The sequence below is a fragment of the Orbicella faveolata genome, unplaced genomic scaffold, assembly GCF_042242905.1.
Source record: "Orbicella faveolata isolate gen_17 unplaced genomic scaffold, um_ofav_v1 contig_47, whole genome shotgun sequence".
Taxonomy (NCBI): Eukaryota; Metazoa; Cnidaria; class Anthozoa; order Scleractinia; family Merulinidae; genus Orbicella; species Orbicella faveolata.
Genome location: NW_028301577.1, coordinates 4,537,773 through 4,560,237, shown reverse-complemented (window position 1 = coordinate 4,560,237; position 22,465 = coordinate 4,537,773). Strand labels below are relative to the sequence as shown.

The window sequence follows — 22,465 nt, the reverse complement described above, 5'->3', positions numbered from 1 at the left end:
CGTCATTCTTCCGGCAGACGAGTAAGATTGGGTATAAACTGAGCCCACAATCAACTAAACAGCAGTTATTTTTTCATAGCAACCAGGAAATTTGTAAACGTTTCCATGGCAATGGTATATTTTGTTCTAGCAACAGGCTTGCGCATAAATTTGAGAGTTACTGTAACGCCAAATCAAATAATAGGACCATCTTTGCCGTGGAAGGTTGAGCTTGTCAGGTCTTTCTCCCTTTTTCTTAAACAATTTTACTGTCTTCTACCCTTTATTCAGGTAACAAATTCAGCTGGGGCGAAATTTTGCTGCGCTTCAAGCTCTTCCGTATACGCGTATCAACGGTATTCACGATCAATAATTTTTCAAGTGCACGCTTATTTTTGACATGATATGCCTTGTTGTATTGTAGCTCTCTCTCAAACATGGGCTGTTCAGCTTCAAAAGCGTCGAAGGTTGTTGTGCCGATGCCAACAGACGTGAAAGAGAATCTAAAATCATCTCCTGAGGATAAAACACAAGAACTTACAATTACGGCACAGGAGACAACGAACGGGAAGAGGATTCAAGTGAAGCAATCACAAGGAGACAGCTTGCACGGAAGTCAAAGCAGTCTAACTTCAAACTCTGATTCTGCAAGATCTGATCGCGAAAGCTCGGCCAAATCCACGAGAACTATGGATAGCGGGTTAGGTGAACTTGAGGACGATGAAAATATTGTGTCAGAGAGGTCTTCGCCAGACAAACAGAAAATTGCGTTGTTGGATCAGAGGCCTCCAACACCAGGTTTGTTTACACAACTCGTTGTTATGAAATAAACACATTTTATTTTCAAAATCAGCTCACAGCAAGATGAAAACGTGCAAGAAATAGTGTGCATTCAAAACGAAAAAATTGCGAAAGGTTGCCGGCTTTGTCTTCGAGCTCTCAAGCGAAGAATGGTCGTGTCACGTACATAATAATCAGGGAAACTGTGTAAATTTTGACCACACAGGTGTTTCTAGTAATTTTGCTATACACATTAGAGTAATCAAGCTTTATTTGTGTACGGTAAACAAGGTGTGACTCTTCAGAGATCGAAGATTTTATTAGCAAATTTTTAAATCTACTTATGAATTCACTTAATTTTTAAAGTATTGTTTGTTTATTTATTCATTTATTCATTCTTCTACAGAACTGTTCATCGAAGGTTCCCAAGTCCTAAGAAGAAAAAGCTTAAAAGAGAAGAGAGTTTCCTTTTCAGAAAAACAGGAGGAGGTTAGAAATAGAATAAATTCTCTTGCGCCCGTTGGTGGAGTTACAGAAAGACCGCAAAGTAGAGGAGGAATGGCATTTGATGTTATGTTGTGCCCTGAAACTGGCAATGTAAAAAGAAGACCTCAGCATCTTAAGAAATTAGAAAGAAGGAAGAAGAAGAGTTCACGACGGACCAGGGAGGAAATAGAAGAAAAGCTAAAAAATGCAGATGAAAGAAGAAAGGTAATTGAGCAGCATTTAGCATTATGCCCAAAATTAATAGAAGAAATCTTGAAAAACATTATAATTTCATTAAAACATTTTTCTTTCAATTTCAAAAGCAAGCATAAATGTTAATAAAAAAAGTCCTGGACATATTCAACACAAGACCCCCACCCCCACTCCCTGGATGATCTACTTCCTTATTTCGCTAAATGAGGAATTTATAACCATATAACTGTTTATTTTAATTGGTTTTTTTTTTTTTTTTCAATTTTCAGGAAAAAGAACAACTTACAAAAGAGAAAGCTCAAGCCATGATGACAAGAGAAAGAGTAAAACAAGCTTTGGATGATTTTGCTCAAAGGCAAACGAACATTGAGCAAACAGTCTCCAGTTAGGACTTCTGTTACCTTCAGAGGAAAAATTAATTGATGTGCTATTTTTAGAAAGTGAATGGTGATTTATATGTAGCATACATCAAAGCCAGTCTTTGTTTTGTGCTCGATATAACCTCTGTCTGGAGTTAAAAGAATTTTTAAATTACAACAAATCATTTGTATGATTTCATAAACTTTGAAACTCAATTTGTAGGCTTTGGTTCTTTTCCTGCAGTATTCAGTGAAGACTGGAGGGATCGATCACCTTAACAAAAAGATGACACAAAACTTCTAACCTTTTGACCAAAATTTCATAACCAAACATTCATACGTGTGTTCTGTTAACATTGGTTAAATAGCCTGCATCACTGTCATTTTCTCTCTCCCTTGTCATTCACCACTAGTGTTGCCCATTGATATTTTTCCAATTGTCATGAACAGTTGTCCATTGTACAGGGGAACCAGAACAACTTATTAAGCTACATGGGCTAATATTAGTTAGACTAATAATATCATAGATTTTTTCAAGAGTGCTAATATATTATAAATATTATTACTTTAGAGTATGACTTTTTCTAGGTTTCTCATATTTATTTCCTTTTACCAACAAAGGTAACCAGTGGCTAATAACTGCATAAATTTGCTCCTTAGAAGAAGCATCTGTAAAAAGGTTTTTCTTTTTTCACATCCTCCCTCAGTCTCTAACTGTAAAATGAGGGTACAGTTTTGTTATTAAGTTATTGTCAAGTCTTTCATAAAAGTTTGAATGACTAAGAGTGGAATTTTATTATATAATAATTGATAAAGGTTTTCCCAAATAAAATTGCAGCATCTTTTATTTTACCATTCTGCACCCCTACTGAACATCTCAGAACAAGAGACAGCAACCTTGATCTATCAACTGACTACATTTATTTAAGAGATTTCCTCAAGGTTGCACATTCATGCCGCAAATAAGTGTACTTAGCACATGGCGACTTGTGACAAGGGTTCATGCGTAAAACAAAAAAGTACATCTTATTAACCAAGCGCATGGGCCGTACTTGAAAAATATCGGCCTGAGGTCTTCACAGTACAGACCACGCATGGTGAGGTCCATACATAAAAAGACAGAGGCCAATATTCTCCCAGCACAGTCCTGAGCAAATATGGTTAATAAGACATTTATTACACAACTAAAACTACCAGAAAATCTCCAAGAGTGATCTTGCAGGATCATTCGGGACAGTGCCCAGTCCAACACTTAGAGAATATTTGACCAGCAATGGAGCAATCTAGTTGGTTGATTTTAGTTATTGGCCCTCTGAACTAACTTAGTTGTGTGATAAATAAATATTAAATTCTGTTGATATAATTCAATTTCTTAAAATTTGAGCAAGGATAACATTTTCAATTAACAAAATTCATACAACTCCAAATGATCAGGATCTTAAATTTATTTTGTTTGACCACAAATTCTATAACTTGTTTACTTGTGCAGGTGGGATGTCTAAAAGGGAGTGGTTAACAAGCTTATTATACTAATAGTTTGTTGACAGAGAGTTTCTAACACACCACCACCTTTTGTTACCAAATGGATACAAGTGTACACTAATCTATGAAGCTACTGAATGTCAGACAATTTTAAAATATCAAAAGCAAGTCTTACTTCATAGCTACATAATAATACATAAACATCTTCGCTAGTTCTGTCTGCTACTATTTATGCTGTTAATATAAAGTAGGCAGCAGCTAAATTGTATAACTATGTGACAGGAATCATTTGCTTGAAAAAGATAGTTAGGTTCTGATCCTAAACCAAACATCCAAAAACCAAGCCATCCAAATCAACACAATAGGCTTATATAACAGCTGCTACAAACATCAGTCACTTTACAGCTCTAAATTGTAAGAAGGACAAACTTGCCTAATGGTACAATTATGTTAATAGTATTGGAAACACCTTGTAAAGACAAACTGAGTCATTAGTCTTGGCAAAAAAGAAACACAGCAGTCTTTCGTTTCCCATTTAAAAACATTTTCTTGATATAATCCCTCAAAACCAAACATCAAATAAAATTATGCTGGAGAATCCCTACTGTCATGTTCCTGTTTTGTGGTTGATGTCTTTGATCCATTCCATGAGATCAAACATCAAAACTAATCAACTATTAAATAACATTTTTCTTTACCAGTGAAAACCACTTATAAACTGGAATAGTCATCTCTTAGCCTAAAGGTGCATCCTTGCAGAACCCTTGAGCGATAAAAATTAATGAGGCTAAGAGGAAGTAAAAACAAGTGAAATCAGTGCAACAAGTTGTAAACATAATTTTGCAGATTTTCATTTCATCTGGCCCTGAAGTTTGTCTCTCCTTCTATCTCCATGATTGGAACTTTTTCGAATCATGTGACCCACATGCATGCAATAAATAAGTTTTAATTTATTTGCAAGAGCAGCCAATCTGCTAAATCCTAAATATTCACAAGTCACAAACTCAGTCCTGTTCCAACAGACTCTCTTGACAGAACAATAGCAAGAACCCAAAATGTTTGGTATCCAAGTTATTTCCCGTTAATTAATTTTGCTAGGAACTGACTACTTAGTTTCATAATTATAGCACTTGAGGTATTGTCAAAACAGGTATGTAGAATCAGACACCCATAAGGCGTCGCACAACCATCATGGTTTCTGGTTGGCTGTACAATCATTTGGAAACACTAAAATTACCAAGAGCTACAAATCTTCTAGAATGATGAACTATCACATTTGCAATAATTAAAAGCCTTGTAACTCAGTCGTCCCATGAGCAAGCATGAATGAAATGAGGCATACATGTATACCTCTCTGCAGTGAACAGACAATGTCACTTATTATTAAAGACAAACACTGTCATTTACTTTAAAAAAATTATCTTCCCCCGGCTCAATGGTTTACACAATGATATCACTAATAATTGTCATTTACAACTTGCAATAAGTTTTTGCTGTTAATCAATTTTTACAGCTGCATAGATGTGTCGGATGAAGAAGTACGTGGCATAAAATCCAACAGTCCCAGTTAGCAGCCAGAAGGATAACACCATGATACATGTGTAGCCAAAGTACAACAGACCAGGAACAAAGTCCTCAATCTCAAGCTGAAAAGAAAAAAAAATTCCATGGTGAGTGTACACAATTTTTAATTCAGGCATGGTTTATATTTAATGCTACATGTAGTAGTATGTAAAATAAGATAAGATACAATACGATATGATACGGTACGATACGGTACGATGTGATACGATACGATACGATACGATAAGATAAGATAAGATACCTTTATTTATACATGGTTTTTCCATCAGTCAATTAAGTTACGTGAGCTCATGTGTAACACCTGCTGTCGCAACTGAGTCTGTTAGGGTTTGGGTTATTAAAATTTAACTATGACAGATGTTTCTCTTGAAACACATCTTGGAAACTTAAAATAAATGGAGGCTGAAGAGTTGGCAAATTACGTAAAGCATGGAGGAGTCTGTGACCACTGAACACAAATCCAGCTCTTACTAATGGAGACGGAAACTTAAACACAGTGTGAAAAGAAAGTTGTGTTCAATAGCCCACAGCTAGTAGATTTTGAAGTCAGGCTAATGGATTTTTTCCTTTTCTTGTTTGATGGGAAAGTGAATTTTCTGGGGAAAGATATGAGGAATTCAAACCTTGGAAATACTGTCAGAGGAGAAATTATTGTAGTATCATTGGAGGGCTAGATAAAAGGACTGTTGAGCTAGCACATCACAGTTACAACTTGCCCAATTAGCAAGCTTAAGAACTGGTTTTCTTTGCACCCTGAAACAGTTGTCAAGACAAAAGCAGCCACAGGCCCATTCTGTCTTGAGAATGACTTCTTTTACAAGGACTTTCAATTAGGCTTAATTACACAACTGACAGCTTGCCTTATAAAGCCAACCATCATCCAGGTCTCTTTTTGGTAACATGATCAAAGAATGTACTACAGCCTAGATGTTCAGATCTACATGTACATGTAAAAACCCTGCTAACAAGATGGACTTAATTTATAAATTACAGGGTCTACAGGTATTTTCCACAGCCCATAACAAAACTGTTGGGTTTCAAATGAACCTGCTAGGTGCAAATACTAGGAAACTCACTTTTGTAACAAAGTAGAATATAGCATAGAAAAACACATAAATGGAGCAGGAACCAGACATGAAGAATGATCTCCACCACCAGTGATAATCCTGAAACAAAAGCGAGAATAAACAAAATAAATTTATTTATTTCAAATAAGCTTAAAATTAATTGTCTTTCTTTTATTTTGGGAGGGGGGAAGGGAGGGGTCTATTTGCGATTGTTATTTAACTTCTATTATCATTCCCATGGAATTCTGCCTATATCAAAACTAACAGGCCACCTAAGTCAGGTCATATATCAAATGCATGGGTCTTCAGAGTTTCAGATAAAAATGTCATATTTACAAAATTATCCCTTAATAATAAGTCATTACTTTGGTGTCATGTAAAATGGGGTATAACATCATCATGTTGCTATGATAACTGGTTTCTCTAATACACCAATAACATTTCATTGATTTTCTGTTGGACTGATTTTTGTGATGCTCTAGTTGATCAAAGTTGAGAGGAACTTGGACTAAAAAATCTGACAGAGCCACCTCAAAGAGGTTTGATGACTTCTCATCAATTGACAAAATTGTTATCCTGCATGCCAGCCTGTGAGCATGCATGGTTATTAAAGACATAGGACACTTAAATTTGACAAAATACACTGTACTCAGTGCAAATTCCTGAGCATAATAACAAAACACACCTCAGCACAAAGCTGAAAGTAAATCATCACTATGGAAATCTGAGAGACACAGCTGGCAAGGATCACAAATACCAAGAACAAGAAACCAAACAAGTAGTAGAACTGGTTCTCCCAGATGGCCTGAAAACAGATCACAAAGACAGTTTATGCAAACTCGCGAAAAAACTGAAAAGATGACAAATATGTCCCGTAAAAACATCCATTCAACAACAAACAACAACAAAACCTTTATTCAGAATTATAAAAAGTGTCTGGGGGTATTTAGCATTGCTGCTAATTGGGGACACAACATAAAGGGATTCATTATAAATGTGAAAATAAATAAGTAGATATATAGCCCATTGGGCTATATCTTTACTTTCAATAAATAATAATATAATAATTTTTTCTGGACCTACAAAATGATATGTATTTCTTTATTAAAAAGTCATGTTTACTTACAGATAAAATAAAGAAGAGCTCGATAAACACTGCACCAAATGGAAGGATGCCAGCCATCAGGTTACTGAAGAGTTTGCAAACAATAGTGTTATGGTATTGCACAATTTATTATTTACTTGTAAATAGACTTCATAACAAAAAGTACACAAGGAACAATGTAAGTTTTGTTTTCCAATATAGACTGAAAAGTAGTTTACAAGTCACTATAAACCATGCAAGAGATATGCAACCCCACTTAGACAGATTCCGACATTTTAAACTGAAATCCAATCCCTTACAAAAACTCTGCCTTACAAAGAAGAAATTCCTGCTATCCTTACCTTGGCAAAGGACTCATATACCAGGCCTGGTCAGGAACTTGGCGAGGAATTTGATTGGTCCTAACAGGGTGTTCATAGGGCTGTATAAAACAAATATAATGTTGCATTAACTACCTTGATTGCAGAATAAATTCAAGAGAACAAAGTAGCCAACTGTTTGGGCAGGAGCAAAACAAAGATGTTGCTTCATTCTACTATCATGATGGAGTTGTAAAAAAGTCTGGTTGGCTGTATTTCCTAGTTACCCTTTTGAACCTATACCCAGCCTGTTTTAAGAAGCTCGAATAGCCATAGAAGTTTTTGTAGAGTGCTACACCTCTATGGGTTTATCACCGATCATTTTCTACCTCTTCTCTTGTGTGTCCATATAATATGAAGTTCATAAAACAGGTGCCAGTTGTTTGAACCATACACATAAAAAAGTTGCCAAATGCAAAAGGAAATACAAAGTAAAATCAGACAAGTCTGTATCATTTGAAAATTCTTCTAAGCTGATCAGTCAGATTTCAGTTGAGACCTAAATCACCACAATACAGATTTTTTTCTCCACCAATGAACATTCCAGATTACATTCAACCAAATGGTACTCACATATTTCCGGTATCCAAAGAAATAGCCAACAAAAACAAGTGGGACTGAAATAAGAAGCCACATGCAAAGAAGAGCAAGCATGGTGGTAAAGGGAACCTGAACAAAGTTAAAGACGAGTAATAATTAGCAATTATAACAAAATAATAGCTGCAACTATTTAACAACTTACAATAAACTGGAGTACAGAAAATATTATAACAAAAATCAATAAGAGTTTTTGTATTGACTGCACTTGACAAACATTCTGTATGCAAAATTGAGATTCACCTATCAAAACAGCTACATGTAAGCAAATTTGTAGAAATTAATGAGGGTAGTCAGATTAATTACCGCTCCAGAAGAGTGTTGTCCCCAGATAAAAAAGTTCAGGACAAAGCACACTGCAGAAACAACTCCAGGATACAATGTTGCAGTCTGAAAAAGTAGCATTGACGTTATTATAATAACTATCTGTAACATTTCATTGATTTCCAAGCATTAAATTTTAATAACTGTAATATATTATGAGAATTTGTAAGTACATTAAGAAGTACACTCAAAGTAAATGAAGAGATTTGAGCTCTTTTGTACTGGGTGACCAAAAGAGAAAAACTTGCATCCAACTGAGAGCAAGTCATAAGAATTTATCACAATTCATTGCAATTTAACTCAAGTGCACTCAAGTGCTGGCCAAAAGATTTGAAAACTTGCTATTTTTTCTACAGTCCTCTATTTTGCCAGACCTTTAGCCTTGCTGACTTGCAATGTTAATACTAAAATTCTATAAAATAACTGTTACAACTTCTAGTGCTACAGAAACAGAAGATTACCAGTAAAGCAGATTTCTTCCAGTTTTGGCCCTTGCATGTCTTGTAAAGTCGAGCAGCAAAATAGCCAGCAAAAACACTTCAAAGAGAAAGGGAACAAGTAAGGAGACATTTATGGGAAACTGTCATGATCAAGATAGCCTGGCAATATTACTCAAAGGTTTTGAAGGTTTTGAGTCAGATAGATGTACACTGTATATCAATCATGGTGTTTGAGTCACTCTTTCTTGAAAACCTTTTAATTCCCCTACTTTCCCTCTCCATAAACACATAATTTGCAAAAGTCTAATCAATCAGTGGAAGGTCTACCTATGGTAGGGAATGCTGGAACCCCCTAAATAATCAGGCATTAATTTCAAACCATTACGCTTACCCCATAAAGACATAAAGAAATATAATTGCAGTCATCAAACTTCCTCGGCTTGCAGGTGACAACATCCCGAGCATGGCAAACACTGTTTAATGACACAACATGCATATATTTAAATGTCTGAGTCATATTAAGCTTAAAAAGAAATTACTCACTACTAAGGAAAAAGTTACTGGACTTAAAAAGCATTTGTTTAGTATTACAATCATGCAGGAATTTTTAAGAACAACAGAGAAGTACATAGAGAAACACAAGGTGTTGCTGAGTGCCCCTTGCTCTTTTTAAGTGTTCTTAACAACTCACAAGACATTAACATGAAACTCCTTGAATGCTTAATAATACATTTTACTGCATTGAATCATTAACAATATTAAGTTTCTGAGAGGCATTTTAAATGTCCAGCATTTGGCTGATCTCTGTTGTACTTACCTAAAGTTATGAGGACCATGAAAAAGATCTGCACCCCTGATCCAACAAATGCTGTCAGTAACCACGCCCTCTTGGGAGGTCTGAATACATCACCATGGACAAGCTTCCAGCCTGTCTCCTCCATAGTGTCCTCCTGTGTGATTGACAAATGCAACATAAAATTGTTTCGTTCCAAAAGACTTTCAACATTATATTTTTGATCCACAGATTACTTTTGATTGGCTATCCTACAAATCCACCTCACACCTCATACTTGATAGCCTGCGCCATAGCCTAACTAAACCTCACTAGGACTTCAGTTGTATATAGATAGGAATTTATCCATTTCACAGAGATATACATTCAATATAAACAAGCATTCTCACTTAAGAATGACGAGCACACATAACAAGGACAACAAGGTACAAATGACTTGTACCAGGCCCCTATCGGCCAAATCATATTTAGCGTCCAGGTCTCTGTCTTATTATAGTGTTCTGCTCTATCTCCCCCCAAGTCTGAAGTGGTCCTCATGCTTGTGTTTGAGGGGCAGTGAAGACTGATAATTGTAGAATTAAAACTGTTAATTTAAAAGAACAAAACAAAACTAGGAAAAAGAATGTCATTCATGGACAAACAATGTCATTCATGTGTCACTTGACTGTCTCATTGTTCGAGAAGTCCTTCTGCGTTGTAATCTTGTTGCTGCCGCAAGGCTAGTGGGGGTTTCTTTGGCCGTGCTGGGGGTTTACCCGAGTTTGTGGGCACCAATGCATCCACGGGGGAAGGGGACAGTGTTTTGTGGATGGGTGGTGGACCTGGACTCGCCACTACCGATGGATTCGTAGTAGGGTTGGCCGGTGGCGTGTTGGGAGGTGGTTGCTGAGGTGTACACCCCTCTGGGTTTGGCTGGTAAGGCCTGGACAACTCATCATTGAGGTGGCAGCTCTGCTGGTGGTGGATTGGTGTTGAGTTGTTTGTTTGGTCTGGGGGGCAGCAGGTTGAGGTGTCGTAGGTCATCATCGATAGTAAGTCTTGGGGGCTTGGTCTGCACTGGGATGTATTTTTTGAGGAATTTCTGGTTACGGGTAGTCAGAGCCAGAGCCGTCAACACGCACGACGTACTGGTCGAACAGGCGGACCTCGACCACTATGCCTGTCTTGTCCCATTTAGTGGGGTATGGTCCGGTCTGGTTCTGGATTCATACATGGTTGCCAACTGCCAGGGGTGGGAGTCTCTTGGTGTGTTTCGACCATCTCTTGGCAGCTTTCATGTGGCGGTTTCTGAGGGCTTCCTCTCTCGTGGCTAGCGTGTCACTCCACGTAGGATGTGGTTGGTAGCGGCCAGGCAGGATAGGTATAAAATCCTTGATTGGCTTGCCAAATACGCACTGTACAGGGGAGAGCTGCATATTAGGATCTGGTGTGTTTCGATATTGAAGGATGGCACACTGCAGGGAGTCGGTGTCAAGGCTGCCATTTGGTGCAGTGTTGTCGGTGATGATCCGTTTGACTGTCTTTACACCGATCTCCGCTCTGCAGTTCGAGTGTGGGAGCGCCATGGATGACAGACGGTGGTGTACACCCCACTCCTTCAGGAATTGGCATGTGGCAGCAGCGGTAAATTCAGGCCCACCATCTGTCGCACATTCGGCAGGGATGCCGAATGTGGCAAATGTGCATTGCAAGCAGTCAATCAGTCCTTTAGATCCCTCCCATGCTCGTTCGACAATGGGCCAGTTGGAGTAGCGATCTACCACAAGGTAGTTGACCCCTTTGCGGTGGAAGAAGTCGGCACAGACGCATTGGAAGGGGTATGCTGGGGGCACAGTTGGTGAGGGCGGTGCACTTGGTTGGGATGGTGCCATGCGGTTACAATGGTTGCAGGTTTCCCGTAGAGCAATGATGGCGTGAGTGATGCCTGGCCAGAAGACAATGTTTTCGGCGCGTGCGGTCATGGAGGTCACGCCTTGGTGTGCTGAGTGTAAGACTGTCAAGACATGCTCTCTGAGGGAGGGTGGTATGACTGTGCAATTCTTGTAGAGGATTACGCCATCGACGGTGTGTAAGTGTTCATGGAACTGATAGTACTCCCAAAGGGCACGTGGTAGCTCATGGCAGAATTCAGGAAATCTGTTCTCTATGATGTCGAGTAGCTGAGTCATATCCTCACTGCTTGTTGTAGCTAGTTTGACCCTGTCCCATGTGACTGCCATTGTGCTCAGTGCTGAGGAGGCTCATGATGCTAACAGGTCATCAATGGTGATGGAGCATGTTCCTACTCGTGGCTCACTATGGCGGATGCCGGCCAAGAATGAGTGTCCAGAGGCGTGTAATTGGGGTAGAATAGTCAGAGCAGCCGTGGCTGCTGCTACGTCGTTGCGCAACCTGACATTAGTGATCTCGTCAAGGGATCGGTCACCAAACACCTTAAGTAGGGGTTTGTGATCCACAGCGATGACAAGGTTGCTGCAGCCCAGGACGAAGAAGGGAGCTTTATCAAGGGCATCTGTGACGGCAAGAGCTTCTCCCTCTACTGGGGCATAACAAGATTCGGCAGCATGGGTGAAGCAGCTGCCGACTAGCGTGATTTTCCAGCCTGTGCGACAGCAGAAGGCTGTGGTGGATGAACACTGGCAGTGTTTCTGGAATAGCCAGAATCCGATGCCGCTTTTAGACCAGTCAGTTGCCGGGCAGGTTAGTTTTGATTTGTCGAAGATGCACAGGCCTTCCTCAATTTCACTAATGATCACCAACTTAGATTCTTCAAGCTGGTTGAGCTCATCAGTCCACTTGAGTGGGGGTTCCCGGCTGGAGTAACTGGTGGAACGGCAGCATGTGTTCTGTAGCGGCAAAGGCATACGAGACCTGGTTGATGAGTCCAAACCACGAGCAGACATTGGTTATGGTGACTGGTGTTGGGAAATCACGGATGGCATCAAGGTACTTTTTGCATGGCCGCACAATGCTTGGAGTGATCTCAAAGCCTGCAAACTCCACAGTGTCGGCTCCGAACACGAACTTGTCTGGGTTAAGTATTATTCCGTTGTGTCCGCAGAGGTTGAGCCAATCAACGGCCTGGAAAAAGCTCTTGTGAAGGTCATCTGCCCAAAGGAGGGTGTCATCGATGCATTTAGTTGTCATGGACATGAGAGACAATCTCATCGAACCGTCTCGAGTAGCCATCACCAGAGACGATGTAACCCTGGGGTGCTGTTTTGTAGCGGTATCGACCCCATGGAGTTATGAATGTGGTGAGGTGGCGATCATCCACATGGAGGGGGACACTGTGGTAACCATTCTAGCAGTCGAAGACGGTCTTTTTGTACTACTGGGTATAGAGCGTGCTTGATGGAGGGGGCGCTGCATGTGGTGTGTCTCATGTGTGGCGTGAAGGTTAAGTGCCTGAAAGTCAACTGTGTGTCGAGGCTTGCCATTCTTCTTTGCACATACGACCATGCAGTAGCACCACATGACAGGCTCTCCTACTGGGACTGGTTTAAGTGCACCGAGTGATACGTCCTGGTCAAGTCCTGCCTTGACTTCCTCTTGCCAGTGGAGTGGTACTGGTATAGGAGTGTGATGCGCAACCAGTTCCGCACTGGGGTCGACCATTAGCCTCACGGGGACACTCTCCATCAGCGGTAGTGATTGGTGTTCACATGTGTTGAAGTTGCTGGCTCGGTAATAGTTGAGAAGCCACTGTTGCAGTTTCATCCGGTTGCCTTCAGTCGCTGGGAATGGGAGTTCAGTGGGCTTAGGTGGTGGTGTTTCGCAACATGGACAGGTGCACAGTGAGCTGGATGTGCTCTCAGGCATGTATTTTGCACTGTCCGGGGGGGATGTCACGTCGCATGCTGTGTCTGGCTCAGTTGTGCTGCATGTGTGGATGGTCTCGCCCACAGTAGGAAAGTTCTGAGTGATCATGCCCAGTGCCGTGCAGGCCTCCCAGCTCAGGAAGAGTTTGTCCGAGTCGCTTGTCACATACACAATTTGTTGACTTTCAAGGGTTGCACCGGATGGAGACCTGCCTGAGAACCTGAGGATGACAGCACCCAGGATCTTGATACCATTGTTGTTCACGGCGTGCATTTGCATGGTGACCGGTATCAGATCTCTCTCACTCAGGCCAAGGCGACCGACCACTTTGATGCTAGCTAAGCAGCTCTGGCAGCCAGTGTCGGCCATGGCCGTGTCAGCCGCGATGTGGGGGGGGAGGGGGGGTTGTATCCCAGTGCTGTGTAGCCTTCGGGGTGGGCAGTTGCTGTTAGTGTGATGAATGGTTGGGAGTTTGGTGGCTGTCGGACCCAACAGTCAGTTAGGTGGCAGTAAAGGTGGTGGTCAAGATTGATGACATCTCTGCCAGGATAATGGCTAAGGCTTGTTTCAGTGCAGAGTGAGTCAAAGATGGCACCTTCTGTAGTATTGCCACTGTGCTCTTGCCGCGACACATACTAGCAAAATGGCTCGGTCGCCCACACTGGTCGCAGGTTGTGCCATAAGCGGGGCAGCCATTTCTTCATATCCTGGTCGAGGCGCTCTTGCCATGGCCACGCTTGTTGCAGTAGGAGCACAAATCATTGTTGTCTCCAACTTTGCGTTGCTTGATGTCATCCTGTTTGGCACGACAGTATTGGCTACTTGCGGCATCTACACCTTGGCTTTGTGACAGGCAGACAGTGGATCGTTTTCCAGTCTCTTTTGCTTCAATAAATTGGAAGACTTCTTCAAGGGTTATGTCTTGATTCCTTTCTCCTAGCAGATCTAGTTGAATTTCACTGTCAGCCTGGCCACGTGTTAAGACATCACGCAAAACGTTCTCCGTGTAATTAACCTCATTAGGGCAACCAGGGCAGGTGACTAGAAACTTGCAGACGCCAGCTTGGCCACGAAGGCGGGCACCAAAACTACGAATCATCTCATCCCGGTCCTGGTGCATGTTGTGCAATTGAACCCGGAAAACCATTGTGTTCTCCTCCCTCACGGCAAGTTTTTTAATGGCCTCCATAACTTCATCGGCAGTCTTGTTGGGGAGGGAGCCGCCTGCATTTCATGTGAGGTCTTTGCAAAGCTGTTCATCACAGCATTCGAGTAGTTGAATTACTTTGTTTTTGCCTGTGACATTGGTTGCCGCGACATAGTCGCCCCAACTGGTGAGGAAATATGACCAATCCTTGCTTGACCCTGCGGCTGAGATTGTTGGGTGCCATACTCTTTCGAGTTTAGTGTTTGAAGCGGCACTTGGTGCAGTATCAGTGACTCCTGGAGCAGTGTGTGTGCCTTGCGAGTAGACCGATAGCAAAACGGCCGCAAGCACATCTGTCACTTCTTCTGTTTCGTAGGTAGATTCAGGAAACAGGCACTTGTATTTCTTTGCCATTCGACTGTAGTTTGATCTGTCTTACTGCGATGGTCTTTCGCTACGGCGAGGGATAGTTTCGTTCCTGTCTGAAAACAAAGATGGCGGTTGCGATCGATGGTTGCATTCTGTGTGGCGTATGACAAAAGGATCCACTTGTAGTCAGTGTTTTCTTCGCCTTTTCACTGCTTGGTTAAATGTGTTCTCGTCATAGATAGGAATTTATCCATTTCACAGAGATATACATTCAATATAAACAAGCATTCTCACTTAAGAATGATGAGAACACATAACAAGGACAACGTGGTACGAATGACTCATACCAGGCCCCTATCGGGCAAATCGTATTTAGCATCTAGGTCTCTGTCTTATTATAGCGTTCTGCTCTAGTATATGCCTGGGGAAGATTGATACAGGTTTTGACAGTTAACTGCAAATAGACAACAACAGCAATGCCTACCATTTCATCCTCTTTGTTATAACGTGCAATGTCTCGTCGTAAAGTCCTGATCATTATCATGGACACAATAGCTGAAAGGTAGTAGTTAACATGTCAGGAGCTGATCATTACAAATGAAAACAAAACAAGCAGATAACTGTGTACTCAAAAAGGGAAGATCCCACTGAGTTATAGGGAGAAATAAGAAAATACTTGGTTTAACATTAAAAGTGTACAAATTGACCACAGCAAGGTCAATTACTAGACCATGGATTGGGCTTAAGCATAAATTGGACATCAGGTAATGTGACATTTTCATTTGCTGTAACTAAGCAAGTCAGTAAAACCTGTTTTGAAATAGCTGAATCGATAACGTGTATTGGACTCCACCTCTGTTTTTCTGGACATCAACCTGTCAATGACATACATACACCAACTTCACACTGCATTTGGTAGACATATTGCAATAATCTTAACTTGTATATATACATGTGTACACTTCTCTTTATGGTGTTAACTACGAAAATGTGAACAATGAAAATTATAAGACAATTGAAAATGACTTACCAGACAGAAACAGGACAATCACAACAGAGTTGACGATAGCAAACCAGTGAATTTGAACATCACTCATGGCTAAATAGGTGTCCCACCTTGACGCCCACACAACATTACTGGCCTGTGGGATACATACTCTATTCAGTAACAAGCTTATTCATCTTCAAATTCTTCCTACTGACTGTTTTCTACTATTCTTTAGGACTAAGTTCTGAGATTTAGGTCGAAAGACACTAGCTGATAAATATTGTCAGATCAAGGAAACAAGAACAGTCATGTATGTACATGTATCAGCTGAGGGCAATATACTGTGTACATCATACATGTACACCATGCTTATATGAATGTTCTCAATGTAAACTTGATTGCCACACCATTTCTTAGTTGATATTATTTAAAGAATTTGCCAGATTTGTCTGCTAACTGTACATGGAAGTCCCTTTTGTGTTCCTGACAGTTGCTAGTTGTGTTTGTTAGTTGTGTTTGCTAGTTGTGTTTGCTAGTGTTTTTAGTTGTGTTTGCTGGTTTTGTTTCATGCTAGTTGTGTTTGCTAGTTGAGTTTGCTAGTTGTGTTTGCTAGTTGAGTTTGCTTTGTACATGTACATGTAATTGGGAGGCAGTGTATGATTTTCAAGAAAATAATTTTACTAACCTCCCACTTTACTGTATATGTCATTGCCACAGTGTTCTCCTCTGTTAATAAAGCACATTTAAACATACCATAAGGTACTCAGAAATCACCATCAAACAAACACACTTCACCTATCACATTAACATTGTTTTTTACATATAAATTATTTTGATGTGCTACAAGGGTTTTTAGAGAGATGGCCAAAAAACAGTTAACCTTACCATTGCTCTTATCTATACTTACCCATATTGAACACATAATTTTTAACACAGTGGAAAAGACCAATATGGAGGGGGGCAGGACGATGGAAATACCAGAGAAATAAGAGGATGGGAAGAAAAAGAGAAAAAGAGAGTAGGTATTTTTCATATGGCAGAAATGGGAGAAGTACATGTACATGTAGTTATCAAACAATTTAAGAATTGTCAATATTGTGTGGTAGCAAAGGAGAAACTGTCAGAAGTAGCTACAGAAAGCTATGAAAATGATGATTAAATAGAGATAGTGTAGAAAGTGGGAAGTTCAGAACCCCCTAACCCTTGCCCTCTACACCTTAACAAAGCACTGAACAACAGAATTATTAAAACATTACTAGAGAACTCATGTGCCAATTTTGAAAAAAAACTTATAATAAATTAAAAATCATACTCACGGTCAGCAATTATTGTTTGGCCTCCAGGTTTGTCTGAGGTGAAAGAGCACTTATTGCCGTCAATTTCCGCTGACACTGCATCTCTTGAAACACTAGAAGTATACAATGATTTATGCACAAGTCAAACAATCGCTTCTACATCCTACAACACTGACATACCTCAATATGCACACAAAACACAGAAACTGCTATTTATTAGCATGCATTTGGTCAGTGGCCATTTGCTTTGCTTTCTGGATGGAATCACATTTACATGTTAACTCATTATATTATAATTATTTGAGGTGAAATCAATGCTCTCATACTCTCACCTCTTAGTTTGGACTTCAAACCCAACGACACGGAATGTGACACTATATGGAAAAAAGAATTGCATACACATTTAGTTACAAAAGACAGGTGAATTGAAACTAATCATTTCTGGAACAGAAGCAAGTTAAAGCAGGAAAAAGTCTAGTATTTTCTCATTGAAATAATAATTTTACAACTTGGAAGTGACTAGATTTTTAGAAGATCAATTAATTAAGCTCTACAAAATGTGACAGACAGTCTTACTTGTCATAAGTATGATATTTGAGAATCATTGTCAAGTGATTGTTGAGAAATGTGTTCTGAAAAAAAAACAATCTGATCAGTGATTATCATAAATATAACAACACTTTTGGTGCGGGCATACAGGATCAAGAGTGAAAAGGATGACATCGTGGAATTGACAAGAAGGAAGTGGCGATTGGTCAGACATATATGAGAAAGGAGACTGGTAACATCATGAAAGAAGCTATGTTCTGGATGCCAGATGAGAAAAAGAAGGGGGGAAGACCCAAAAAACCTGGATATAGTCTGTAGTGAACAATCCTAGCTTCAGCTCACCTCTCGTTGAGTGAGGCCCAAAAGGCAGCACAGGACTGTTCCAGACCAGCTGTCAGAATATTGCAGAGGCCTTACATGTATGTGTTGCATGACGTGAAAAGGACAGATAATGATGACTGAGAGAAGTTGAATTGGATTGTAACTTACTGTACATATTGTGCTGTGCAGAGCAAGATTGTCTGGCAGCTAGCAAACTCATTTGGCAATTACATGTGTGAAGGTATTTATGATTTACATTGTTGTATGATTAACACGTAAGAGTCATTGATGGTAAAAATCCTAGACTGATTTGAAAGTGAGAACATTGCACACTTTTTGGAAGAATTTCTAAATTACATACACATATCATTAAAGGCATAAATGTACATTTAAACAGTAAACATTTTTTTGGCAAATAAACACAATTCCATTCTACAAGGTTACTATGATTGAATAGTGTAAATCATAAGATTCTTGAATACACTTTTTTTCCCAATTAAATATCTCTATTCCACTGACCTGTTCTAGTGCAAACCCAAGTTTAAATCCATGGTCATACTGCACCTGTAACAAATTAATTAATTAAAGAACATAAATGTACATGTACTAAAAAAGTTTCTTTTCAAGAAGAAAACATAATTAGATAACATTTTCACTTGCCTTAGCTTATAGTGTATTGAGCGATCCAGGTGCCAGCCCTGGGTGGGGTCATTGTGCTGCATTCTTGAGAAAGACACATTTCTAGCTCACAATACCTCTCCACCCAAGTGTATAAATGGGTAAAAGCAATTGAACGCTAAGGGGTAACCTCTAGAGAACTACAGATGTGGCATTGTATTCAAGGGGAGTAGAAATACTCTAGTTGCTTCAAGCTAAACACTGAATGCAAACACGGCAGACCACTTGGTTAGCGCCTGGGACGAGCTGCATGACAGCAAGGCTGGTCAGGCTTTGATGTTTTGTTTTGACAATGCTTCCCCAGAAAAGTCTTCGTGGCATTCAGGAATACACAAATGCGTAGGGAGCGCGGGACAAAACAGACCAAATCAATGATGAAGCAAGACTTTTCTGGGGGAGCATTGTCAATACAAAACACCAAAGCCTGATTAGCCTTGCTTTCAAGGATTCCAGGCACTGACCAAGTGGTCCGCCATATTTGCATTTGGTGTATGGAAACTGGAGAAAAGCACCGACCTACTGGGCCACTGGGCTCAAATGCAGGCTTCATCTTAATTAGCATAAAGAAAACTCTTCATACAAAGCAGTCCGATGAAAAACAGGGCAGACAGAATTTACAACGCTGTCATATGATCATACACAGCCCTTACCTGACCATTTTCAAGGACAAATTTTGTGGCCACAGGTAGGTTGTCAATAACCCTGAAATGGCATATAACAAAAGCTCCTTATTACTAAATTAGTAAGAAATACACTACCAGTAGATATACAGTCATGCAAATCACACTTGAGTATAAGACAACAATTATACAAAAACTACATACATGTGGACATGATATTCCTCTGATATCAACTTGGTAAGTTGTGTAGACTGTTCAGCTGTTAAAGTCGTTGGCTGGCACAACATTGTGCATTCTTTGTTTTCTGCCATTTTAATCTGCAAGACAGCCAAACAACACACTTACCAGTAAGTACGACATTGTAAATGATACACTTTAAAAAGAACTTAACTTCAAGAATTTTGCTAAGTTCTTGATATGAGACCAGTTAGAGAACAGCTCCTAACTGCAGCTGATTTGACAGAAGTGGTGAATCATGGTCATTGTAGTTATCAAATTCTCATGAAAATGCAGATTAGAATTCCCAAGAGTGGTATAACTTTGAATGCAACGTAAACCAAGTCCAAGCTTCCAAGTAGCTACACACCTCATATAAAGTATTGACTATCCTGTCTCCACGTAGCACTTCACCTGAAGAGAAGAAAACAAGCTTGCTTTTTAAAAGTTTTTAGTACTTCACAAGACAAAGTCTTAGTCCCGAGCTTGGAACATAAACCTCTTATTAATGGCCTTAGATTAACTACTTGCTCTGAGAACATCAGTGGTGGTACAATAAAATAATAATATTAACTTTCCCTGGGGAAACCTTGATGATAATTTGTTATTAACGTATTCTTGCCAGCTGTCCAGTTACTTGACAACACACCTATACAGTTACATCTAACTTTACTACACCTGCTTAATGATGACACCTCGCTATTTACCCAGACTGGGATTTCAGTCTGTAGCTTACACATTTTCTTTAAGCTGTTTAAAATGGACACATTATTGTATAAACACAAACACTTGCTGTGCTCCATACAGCATTTGTATAGACTGGTTTGGATTGTATTATGAAGAAATATTAGAAAGATGATGATCAGTTCTGGGAATAAAAATCCAACTACACATCGAAAGAATTCATCCTGTTAAAATGATTGAAAAGACACAAACAAGACTACAAGTACTGCTGTATGCTCAATTTTATGGTTTACAGTGAAAATGCTTGAAATGGTCTAAAGTTGAATCCCAATTTCTTGACCCCTTGATTTTTTCAAACCTGCCAATAACTCAACCAAAAGTTGTTTCCCTCCCATTGGTCAAACACTATAATTTCATCCCACATTTCTTTAACTACCTGATATTTCAAACCAATTTTCATTTCCCTTGGAGGTTCTAAAACTTGGGATTCCACTATATTTATAAACTAAAGAAAACACATGCAAAGAAACATTAATTTGCACTAAATCTTACCTAGATTTTCTGGCTTGTAAAGCAAATGATTTGGCTTGCAAATTGGTATGGAGTAATACTCAAATGGTAACTGTGTCTTTATGCTTGTCATTTTAACTGCCTACATTCACCAAAAAAAATCAATTAACAAGATGTGGTAGATTACAGTTACACAAACTAAAAACATGATAATTATTTGCAATGGTGCATTTAGTTGTTAGTAGCTTTTATGACTTGAGTAAAAGTTCCTGATCGGCACACAAATGCATATTTGTAACATAAAAAGATCAACTGGAACTGAAAAGCTATAAGTAAAAAAAATGTACTTTTTACCGTATACTTTATAGTCAAGAAACATTCTCTTTCTGGCTAAGTATCACTAACCACCTAGCAGGAACTGTGATATCACAACATTAACTTATATGCATGGAAAGTGATTAGTTTAAGTATGTACTGTAGTTTGTGTGATTGTGAATGTGCAATTTAATTGTAATTCATTTATATTATTTTTAGTTCTTAAGTATTTTAGATAACACCATCTCTCCAAGAGCTAGGACTGAAAAAAAAATTGCTACTCGTGTTGTGTCCATATGAGCTGCTCTGAAAGAGTAACACTGCCCTTCTTCAAACACAGTATTTGTAACGCAGAAAATCACACTGGCTGAATAGGGTGAAGGCACCATTGAATGGCTGATGTCATTTTCTCAGTTGAGATCAAAGCAAACTGAGTCCTCGTCGAAAATCAAAATATGACAATTCAAAATATTAACTTCACTGTACTCGTGTTGCTACGAACTATTACCAATAAATGAAAGCTGAGAATAACTAATTGAAGGCATGGCAACTGAGTTTCAGAGTGAAAAATGATATCCGTATTTCGATTCTACTGCCAATAAAATATACATGCGTATGACAATGGCTGATATTTATAAGGAAACAGCGTTTGCTCTACACAAGATCACTTCATCTCAGAATAATCTGTTTCATGAAAATATAAAACAAAAAGAAAAGTACATGGCAATTTAGTTAGTAGTATATAAACACATTCTTTGTCATAGATCTGTAAGTCTTAAAGGTTAAAAAATGTTACCGATAGTTTCAAAAAACGAATAATTGATCATGAATTTGACGAGTACCTACCTTGACGTCCAGTTTTTCGCCCCTTGCGTAATCAATGGGTGCAATTCCGGGTAAATAAAATGACCCGACGGGCAAAATATTGACGTAGAAGATCAAAGTTGACAATAACCACGAAGCTGTTTTCTAATGTTCGCGTGAGAGAAACAAAGATCAAATTAATAAACAAGGCTGGTAGAAAGCAATATATCATATTAGAAGCTACATTAGGAAATAATAAAGTACAGTTTAGCAGAAAAACGAACCTTTTTCGACTTCACACTAACCTCAGCGTCCGCCATGATGGTTGCCGCGTATATTCTGTATTTATGCGCATGCCACGTCGCAAGTACCAGTCCTTTGCGGCCAATGTAATCATTTGAACTTGCGTTACTTCCTGCGTTACTTCAGATTGAAACTTTACTTCCGTGGCAAGACATTTCTGAAAAGATATTTCTCATTGTTACATGATATGTCGTACCTAGCCATCGGGGGCCTTATGGCACCGTCTTTCAAAGCTTGAATTATTATCTCACAGTATCCGCTATGGCCCTCCGCTCC

At 39.4% G+C, this 22,465-nt stretch overlaps 3 protein-coding genes across 5 annotated transcripts; 1 reads left to right on the top strand and 2 right to left on the bottom strand.

Annotated features, from left to right (window-relative positions):
* The first annotated feature begins 138 nt into the window (after positions 1-138).
* On the top strand, positions 139-2,600 carry LOC110066498 (uncharacterized). 2 transcript variants are annotated; one of them, XM_020773732.2, is made up of 4 exons: positions 139-270; positions 404-777; positions 1,166-1,470; positions 1,728-2,600. In XM_020773732.2, the coding sequence occupies exons 2-4, from the start codon at positions 417-419 to the stop codon at positions 1,845-1,847; spliced, it is 786 nt and encodes a 261-aa protein (XP_020629391.1). In that variant the 5' UTR covers positions 139-270; positions 404-416; the 3' UTR covers positions 1,848-2,600. The 2 variants fall into 2 exon arrangements, with proteins under 2 accessions (XP_020629391.1, XP_089135091.1); XM_089278965.1 differs by lacking the exon at positions 139-270 and having other exon boundaries at positions 388-777.
* Positions 2,601-3,247: 647 nt separating this feature from the next.
* Positions 3,248-22,322, bottom strand: LOC110066472 (transmembrane 9 superfamily member 4-like). 2 transcript variants are annotated; one of them, XM_020773711.2, is made up of 23 exons: positions 22,192-22,322; positions 21,929-22,051; positions 20,810-20,909; positions 19,944-19,987; positions 19,562-19,674; positions 19,388-19,439; positions 18,579-18,623; positions 17,766-17,821; positions 17,522-17,563; positions 17,211-17,302; positions 16,580-16,620; positions 15,937-16,048; positions 15,391-15,461; positions 9,593-9,725; positions 9,167-9,248; positions 8,797-8,872; positions 8,318-8,401; positions 7,988-8,083; positions 7,397-7,476; positions 7,077-7,140; positions 6,636-6,755; positions 5,960-6,049; positions 3,248-4,945 (listed from the first exon to the last, which is right to left on the bottom strand). In XM_020773711.2, the coding sequence occupies exons 1-23, from the start codon at positions 22,204-22,206 to the stop codon at positions 4,796-4,798; spliced, it is 1,881 nt and encodes a 626-aa protein (XP_020629370.1). In that variant the 5' UTR covers positions 22,207-22,322; the 3' UTR covers positions 3,248-4,795. The 2 variants fall into 2 exon arrangements, with proteins under 2 accessions (XP_020629370.1, XP_020629362.1); XM_020773703.2 differs by having other exon boundaries at positions 22,171-22,258.
* On the bottom strand, positions 9,781-15,381 carry LOC149096853 (uncharacterized). The gene has a single exon (XM_089278966.1). It carries the CDS (start codon positions 14,577-14,579, stop codon positions 14,091-14,093), a length of 489 nt encoding a protein of 162 aa, XP_089135092.1. The 5' UTR covers positions 14,580-15,381; the 3' UTR covers positions 9,781-14,090.
* Positions 22,323-22,465: the final 143 nt, after the last annotated feature.

Excerpts from the sequence above, each read along its gene's own strand:
- LOC110066498 (XM_020773732.2), top strand. The coding sequence starts at position 417 with ATGGGCTGTTCAGCTTCAAAAGCGTCGAAGGTTGTTGTGCCGATGCCA. Across the intron at positions 778-1,165 it reads TCAGAGGCCTCCAACACCAG|AACTGTTCATCGAAGGTTCC; the intron begins GTTTGTTTACAC and ends ATTCTTCTACAG. Across the intron at positions 1,471-1,727 it reads ATGCAGATGAAAGAAGAAAG|GAAAAAGAACAACTTACAAA; the intron begins GTAATTGAGCAG and ends TTCAATTTTCAG.
- LOC149096853 (XM_089278966.1), bottom strand. The coding sequence starts at position 14,579 with ATGGAGGCCATTAAAAAACTTGCCGTGAGGGAGGAGAACACAATGGTT.
- LOC110066472 (XM_020773703.2), bottom strand. The coding sequence starts at position 22,206 with ATGGCGGACGCTGAGGTTAGTGTGAAGTCGAAAAAG. Across the intron at positions 18,624-19,387 it reads TTGTCCTTGAAAATGGTCAG|GTGCAGTATGACCATGGATT; the intron begins GTAAGGGCTGTG and ends AATTTGTTACAG. Across the intron at positions 7,141-7,396 it reads TATATGAGTCCTTTGCCAAG|TAACCTGATGGCTGGCATCC; the intron begins GTAAGGATAGCA and ends CAAACTCTTCAG.